This window comes from Sardina pilchardus, chromosome 11, assembly GCF_963854185.1.
Source record: "Sardina pilchardus chromosome 11, fSarPil1.1, whole genome shotgun sequence".
Classification (NCBI taxonomy): Eukaryota; Metazoa; Chordata; class Actinopteri; order Clupeiformes; family Clupeidae; genus Sardina; species Sardina pilchardus.
In genome coordinates this window covers 4,698,264-4,706,058 of record NC_085004.1, presented here as the reverse complement: position 1 = coordinate 4,706,058, position 7,795 = coordinate 4,698,264, and the positions used below count along the sequence as shown (strand labels likewise).

Genomic DNA, 7,795 nt, shown 5'->3' with positions numbered 1-7,795 from the left:
ACAATCAGCAGCATGCAGGACAGGGCAGCAGCTACCTGCTTGACAATCTGTGCCCACTGCTTCACACGCTGTGACGTCTGATTTGCTTTGCAGGGAGCAGGCGTCAAAGTCCGTCGGCGCCTCAGATTTTAATCCCTGTGACCTTTTGGAATCTACAGGACGTAGGCTGAGCAGAACTAATAAGTGGAACTTGACATGTGTCCTCAATATTGCGATGGGGGGGGGGGGGGGTAGTGTTCTCTGTGAATATGAAGGGTAAGGACGAGAGATGAAGGGTACGCCAATACTGTAAGTCATGGCCTAGTTTTGCTGAACTACTTTCTGATGTCTGTCTCCCCCTGCTGGTTTCAACATGAATACACTGTTTGAGCCTACTGGCTCGCCGTAGCTGAAACATTAATCATGTGTGAGTTGTCAGGAAGAGGAAACAAAAGGATAGCTAGCCCTGAGCTAACCACACGTCAGGTTGAGATGCTGCATTTGACTGGTCTGTCTCAGGTCAGTCATGAGACTGTTTGGACCAGTTCATCACCCCCTTACACAACTGTAAATCGTCATGTTTAGGCTGCCTGCAAAAAGCGCGTCTGGTTTTGCGGTTGTTCTGCCTTTAGGTAACGTTAACGTGTTAGCTATGATTCTAAGTTTGTTTCTAGAATGATGATTCTGGTCCTTGATATGTAGCTTCTCTGGCTAGCTTGTCACCAAACTATCCAGTTTCAACATAGTTAGCTGATCATCCTGGCTCTCCACTTTGACATAATGCCATGGGGAACTGTTGGTCTCACTGCTATGCGTTATTTAGAAGAGAAGCAAATAGAATTCAACGAGGAGGAGGGTGAGTCAACGTTTCTTGCTTAACGTTATTGCTTGTGTGCCACCAGAATCGGTGCTAAGGAAAGCAGCTGTAACATCTGCTGTTGATAGCTAGTTATCGAAAACATCACCTATAAAATAAGTTGTTGATTGTTGCCAGCTATCTATTTCGCTCTATTAAGTTGAAACTGACAGCTTTCAGGAAGCTGCAGTGTTTGTGGGCTAACAGTCTTGGTTATTACGGATCTGACGGGTTTCCGCATCACTTAGCCACATTTTAGAGTGACCACGCCCCGTCTTCAGTGCGATTGATTGCAATCAAAATTGTGTACATTGAAAGACACATTTGCTCATCACTTCTTTACATTTAAAGTGTTTGAGGGGCACAACTGAGTGTAAATGTCCATTTGTAAATAAACACCTTCGTAAACGTGAACTCTGACAATATTATGTTACTTTAAATACACAGGTCCAAGTACTTCAGAAGTACTACAACTGGGGAGCACTATACTATAGAGGTACAGTAACTCAATGTATAATTGAATATGAACCAAATTATATGAAATTTGTCATTTGATTGCTATGACATTGTTGTCTGACACTTTTCTGCCGTTCATATTTGTTCATATTCATTCATATTTTCAGTTTGAGAACCTTGTTGAAAGCGATGAGGTAAGGAATAGAGATAATTAATTCTTGAAAATGTACACTATATACTTGCATGTTCTGGGTTGAGTTGCTTTACTGTGATTCATACAATGGTCTCTCTGTTTCAGGGAGAAAGTTCAGAAACTTGCCCCAGGTATGCTACAAAACATTCCCATCTCATGTGATCATATCAGTGTAATGCATTCTTCATGTAGTTCAGCATACAAAGGGCTGAATTCTAGATTTAGGTGGCACTTGTCTTAGTCAGTGTCTGTCTCATCTTTGCTCCTAATTCTGATGATTGTCACGGTGAGAGTCCTGACAGGGACGTGACTCAGACGTGTGTCATCCCAAAGGCTAGCTTTCCTGTCATCTCTGCTCTGCCTGCACTGTGCACATAACGGTAGCTGGTCCTGTGTCTGGGCCGAAGGTGTCTAAACCTGCCTCCTGGTTTATACTGAAGCGACTGCATTAGTAACTGGTGTCTGAGGTGCTGCAGGTTGCAGGCTGAAGCCTGAGCAGGTGCAGGTGCCTACTTAGTGTAATTAAGCCAGTTGGAAAGGCAGGCATTTTTAAAGGCATGGAAGGCTTTCAGTACCTGGTTTCTATTGATTGCTTGATTAATGAAGTGATTGATTGACAGTGCAGTATAAACTGTAGATTGTGAGGCACATGTTGTATACACCTGTGGGTGCAAGCCCTGGAAGCTCTTAAAGTCTCCAAAATTGCAGTCTCAGTTTTCAATTGTGTTTCTGGTCGAGAGGTAGAGTGATTTAAGGCTTACCCTGTGCCATGTCATCTTGACTTGTGAGACTTGAAGGCAGCAGAATGTTTTGTTTAGCACGTCTAAAATAGCTCCATATACCGTTCACTCTGTTTCCGAATGAGACCAAGTCTAGAGCCAGCTGCCACCTGGTATCGTGGTCTTTATAGAAACCCTTTCAAACTGTTCCGAGAGGGTTTCCGGCTGAAATGTTCAAACCCATCGTGGATACTTTGAAATGAAAATGATCGACTTTAAGCCATTTATTTTAAATTATTCTTTGTCCCAAAGTTACCATTAGCTCAGTGTTGTTTTCTGTGCCACTGGAAATGCCTTGGGAGCGCACATGTTTCTTTATGCCGTTGAAAGGGTCTCTAAAGGCCCATCTCAGCTGGGTGTAGTTTTTAATGTGGAATGATGAGAAGAGCAGGATGCACACCACATCACACGAGTATGCATTTCAAACACGGATGACATCCGTGGATATTTCTTCCTGGTTTCAATCCCACAGACCAATCAGTGAAGAGGAGATCGGCCACCTGAAGGAGCTTCGCTACACTGCCATTGCAGATCAGCAGACACTGATCGATGAGAAGCTGCGTGCGGAGGTATGAACGGGGGTCCTCTAGCTCTCCTTGGCAAAGTCCTGCCAAAATCCCCCAGCACACAGCAGCAAGATTACATTTGTCCTCCAGAAGTGCTTGTAAGCTGTTTCTGCTTTGTTTCTGGAGGAAGTCATAGATCAGCACAGAACAAGTTCTCATCACAAGCTCAGGAATCTTCAGACATTTGCTCTTGTCAGTTAGCGGAGCAGTGTTGAAGGTAGTGGAGGGGGGTTTAGCAGTTTAAATATAGACACTTCAGCTCATACAGCAGTGCTAAACAATGTTGAAAATGAACAGATGATGAAACAGAAGAGAATTCTGGAGTCCTGGTGAATGTAATCAGTTAAGATCCTAAGGCTTTGCTCTTTTTCTACTTTTAAGTTTAGCTCCTGTGTTTTCATGAACTTAATTTGCAGTTGTACATGGCTTTTGTTACCTCCTGTTTTTAAGTTTTGTATGTTTTCTGTTTTGGTTCTGTTCTGAGTCGCTTTCTGTTGTCATTTCTGCCCAGTTAGTGGCACAAGAGGAGGCGTTAAGGCTAGAGGAAGAGGCTATATGTGCAGCCCAACGGGAGGCCGCCCGGTTGGCACGGGAACGAAGGCTGCAGGAGGTGAGGTGGCACAGGACACGCCCCTCTCCTCCCATGTCCTGACCACACCCACTTTTAGCCACACCCCTTGTAGAATGCAAAATGCACCCTAAGTATACATCTTTACATAATGAATGAAGAAATCTTCACTTTAGCCCCCGTGTGTATACATTTGAGTCATCACTCAGAACTTCCCCTTGGTCTGATTTAATGTAGTGATAAATGTGCTGATACTATTACCCATTTTGGCTACCATAACTCATGACATTGTATCAGTGTCATATTAACGATGTAAGCATTAAAGACTAACATGCCTCATGCTAAATAGATAGTTACCAAACTAATATTTCAGTAATATTACTTGAGCTGTAATATTACTTTAACATGGTCAGGTCTTTCATGTTATGTTGTACTTATTAGTTTATCTTCTGTTGCTTAGCTTAAGTTTTTATTTTTGGTTGTTGCTCCCCTGTCTGCCCATTTTTACATGTTATTGCAGCAAAACGTTTGTGTTGGTTCTTCCCCTCATCCCCACATACTACTTAATTTCAGTTCACAACAGACTCTTGTGCTCTATGAACAACCTTTTTCAGCACTACAGTCATCAGAATGTGCTCTGTACTGGTAGAGAGGCAAGTAATCTGTCTGTACACTTACTCTTACTCTTACAAAATGTATTGTTTTTCTGAAGCAGCAACAGGAGCAAGGATGCAAAGGGCGGCCTGAAGCCGAGACTGCTCCCACCCACCAGAGGAAGTGAGTGCCTCTTTATTATCCCATTTCACTTGATACTTGTAGGGATTCTCATATTGATTCTGTTAGTCATCTTTGGTTGCTGAGTGGAAAAGAAATCCCTGGTGATCCTCACCTGCGTATGAATTCCTTTGCTCCTCCACAGACCTGGTGCTGGTGGGGAGTTTGAGGTTTACCTGCAGGGTGTGAAGGCCCAGTCAGAAGCCTTCCGCAGCAGCCGTGAGTGATGCTAAGCTAATCTCTCTCGCTCTGCCTCTCTCTCTCTCTCTCTCTCTCTCTCTCTCTCTCTCTCTCTCTCTCTCTCTCTCTCTCTCTACTTGGTTATTATGTCTGATAATGGAGGGTTCAAGTGGACAGTTTGTCGCCATTTCAACATGTGCATCCTTGACAATTAAATGAAAATCTAAAGTGTATGTTACTTCTCAAGACACACTAAATGTACTGTATAAGTCACGCAATGCCCTTTTCTAAATAATGGTGTTTTTAACTGGAGATTCTCTTATATCTTACAGCTGTTTTTGTTAAATGTTTCATGTTCGGTTATCCCTGGTTGTTTTTCAGTTAAATGCAGTAGCTATAAGACACAAACTGGCTGTTTAGCCTGTTTATCCAGGCTGCCATTCCAACTAACCCTAAGGCCTGTAACTTGGAGGTTGTGTCATGTTGGAAGCAAACCGTATTCTCAAAAAACTATTTCTATTTCGATGAGTGTAATGACATTTTCATGACCCTGGGCTGATGGAGAAAACTTAAGGAAATTGGTTGGATTAAAACTATTAACTTAATGATTTAACTATTAACTTAATGTGAGCTAGAATCTTTGAGCCAGAATTATGTGATTACAGACTGAACTAACAACCGTCGGCTTTCCTCATAATCTTTCAATTTGGCAAGAATTGTAATAATACCGGTCCAAGACTTCAAGCAGAGACTGCCCAATTCTACATTAATGGAAATTAGCGGTGGTGGAAATAAGTACTTGTTTCCAGGCTGTGTGATTCTAACATAAAAGCACTAATTTCACTCCTGCTGATGGTCTATACTAAAGCCTTTGTTTGTTCAATTGGACTTGGAGGTTATTTGAGTGTGTTGAAGATTGTGTTTTCACAATTTTTGAAAGTGCACTATCTAGAGGAGCGGGTCCCCAAACTTTTTCCCTCACGTATCTGACACATTAAAAAGTTCATTCTAAAAAGCACATTCTATTGACCCATTCCAGGCTTAATGTTTAATAAGCCGCCTTTTTTAAAATTAAAACATAGCCTATAGAGTTAACAAATGATTTCCTTTAATGTCATACTTCCATATCATTACAACCTCATTCAAAATTATTTATTTATCCATGAATTAATTAAAGAAAATTTGAAAAGTTCATTTTTAACACCTTTCCACCATAGCCCTTCATCTTGCAGCTCGCCACAGTTTGGGAATCCCTGTTTTAGAGGATGATGCAGTGATTCAGACTTTCTCAGACTTCTGTATTTTATTAGTTGAAAAAGAAAGAAAGAAAGTTTGCAGTGAAGAATGTTGTCCTACAGCTTGGGTTGCCACATGCATCACTACATTTGGTACTATTGTAGACAATAGAATCCCATGCTCTGTCTGTTCTGACGGTCATTCCTGTGGAGTAAGAGTGCCTTGTTTCCTCAGGCCTGTCATCGGAGACCAATGTGGTCACCCCAAACACAGAGAGCAGCTGGGACTTTACCAGCAAGCGCTCCACTAACGATGATGGCACCTCCTTGGACTTGGAGTGGGAGGATGAAGAAGGTGAGGCTACCAAATATATTGAATTCACTTATTTTAGATGCTTTACCTGTTAAATTTAGAGTTTGTGTTTGTTTTGATAACTGTAGAGATTCTAACGTGTGTGTGTGTGTGTGTGTGTGTGTGTGTGTGTGTGTGTGTGTGTGTGTGTGTGTGTGTGTGTGTGTGTGTGTGTGTGTGTGTGTGTGTGTGTGTGTGTGTGTGTGTGTGTGTGTGTGTGTGTGTGTGTGTGTGTGTGTGTGTGTGTGTGTGTGTGTGTGTGTGTGTGTGTGTGTGTGTGTGTGTGTGTGTGTGTGTGTGTGTGTGCGTGCCTGCGTGCCTGCGTGCCTGCCTCTGCAGGCATGAACCGTTTAGGTCCAGCGTGGGAGCGCTCTAAGACCGAGGAGGACATCCTCCGCGCGGCGCTTCGTCCCGGGGCGAAGGCGGTGGGTAGCGGCCCCACCTCCACCTCGGAGGACTCCAACGCACTGGAGTGGGAGAACGACTTTGTGAGCGCCCACGCCGAGGACAACGAGGACGAGGACGACGAAGAGTTCGAGGGCTTCGTCAACCCCGTGCTGGACACACCCTCAGAAGGCACCCCGGAGACGCTGGACATGGAGAGTCAGGAGAGATAGTCCTAGCAATGTGTAGGTGCGGTCAGCAGTCCACTCTGGTCCAGTCGTAACTTCAACCTAAACTCCCTCAGTCAGATGCAGCCCAAAACCTGCAGGAGCTGGTCTGTGTACGCCCAAAGCAGCCCTGACTAGACCAGGAGACCTACAGTCACTCTCCAGAGTTGTCAAGTGTTTATATTCCTGCACTGTAGGAAGTAAAAGACCACTCCTGGTTAGACTTTTAGACTGGAAGATGAGCTAGAAGGGTTCCAATTTTAATCCAAATTTGACAATTTGTTTATTACGATGATCAGGTAAAAACTTTCTAAATTAAATTCAGTTAAAATTGGGGTGAAGTTCTTCTTTAAGATGTACTGTCTCCCATGTGTTTGAAAGGGATGTGTTTCCTTCAGCCTTATTTCTAAATTGGCTTGTTTTCAGAACATTGAATTATTAAGTGCAATTCATATGGCCTCTGATTGGATGTGAGAGAGCTTGTTTTCACAGAGTGGGTTGCATGAAGACCACCATTTCTTGTCATTGTGTCTCGTCCAAAGCAACATTGTCTGCTTGAATTCAGTGCCTACAAGAAAAATAAGACCATAAATAAATTGTAAATACAAAATACTGCAACCTTTGGAGAGAACAAATAAATAATTGAAACAGCTCTTTCTTTAAAAAGAAAGGTTTACGTCAAGGCAGCGGGCAACATCTCTCGTGAAATTGTGATCTTGTTATTGAATGACCCTGACTTGGGGCCGAGTGTCCATATAGCGTTTTTCACCGGTAGGACGCTGGAGAGAACTTCATCCCAGCTTTTCATCAAAGAGAGCATGTGGGGTTTGACTACAAATGTCAGCGTATATGACCACTCCGACACCACCAGCGCCTTTTCTGAGAAGTTGACAAATGCTCAACTGAGTTAGAAATGCTCAGATCGACTGCACAATAGAGGCGGAGTACGCTGAGGGTTCTGTCTGGGCAGAGCACTTTTTCTCCATACAGCCGCATACACTTGCGCCTCACTGGGGGGAAATGCTATATGTACTGTCAGCCTTAAGAGTTGTTGCTTTTCTAAAACCACCATTTGATCAAAGGCCAGAAGGTTTTAGAGACTGGGTTGATCTGATGTCAAATCATCAGAGGGAAATCTCAATCTGTTTTGTACGCTTGATGATATTCTACCTCTGGGTTTGATAGGTCACAAACTGGAAAACAAATTCACTAACCCCAAACTGCCACTCTAGTCTATTGAGTCAAT

At 43.1% G+C, this 7,795-nt stretch overlaps 1 protein-coding gene across 2 annotated transcripts; it reads left to right on the top strand.

The window, feature by feature from the left end:
• The first annotated feature begins 443 nt into the window (after positions 1-443).
• Positions 444-7,243, top strand: ap1ar (adaptor related protein complex 1 associated regulatory protein). 2 transcript variants are annotated; one of them, XM_062549029.1, is made up of 10 exons: positions 444-835; positions 1,283-1,331; positions 1,459-1,485; positions 1,590-1,615; positions 2,736-2,832; positions 3,341-3,439; positions 4,113-4,174; positions 4,317-4,390; positions 5,822-5,941; positions 6,278-7,243. In XM_062549029.1, the coding sequence occupies exons 1-10, from the start codon at positions 765-767 to the stop codon at positions 6,553-6,555; spliced, it is 903 nt and encodes a 300-aa protein (XP_062405013.1). In that variant the 5' UTR covers positions 444-764; the 3' UTR covers positions 6,556-7,243. The 2 variants fall into 2 exon arrangements, with proteins under 2 accessions (XP_062405013.1, XP_062405012.1); XM_062549028.1 differs by having other exon boundaries at positions 4,110-4,174.
• The last annotated feature ends 552 nt before the right edge of the window (positions 7,244-7,795 follow it).

Coding starts and splice junctions, on each gene's coding strand:
- ap1ar (XM_062549028.1), top strand. CDS start 765: ATGGGGAACTGTTGGTCTCACTGCTATGCGTTATTTAGAAGAGAAGCA. Junction 836..1,282: donor AGAATTCAACGAGGAGGAGG/GTGAGTCAACGT, acceptor TTAAATACACAG/GTCCAAGTACTTCAGAAGTA. Junction 5,942..6,277: donor GGAGTGGGAGGATGAAGAAG/GTGAGGCTACCA, acceptor CTGCCTCTGCAG/GCATGAACCGTTTAGGTCCA.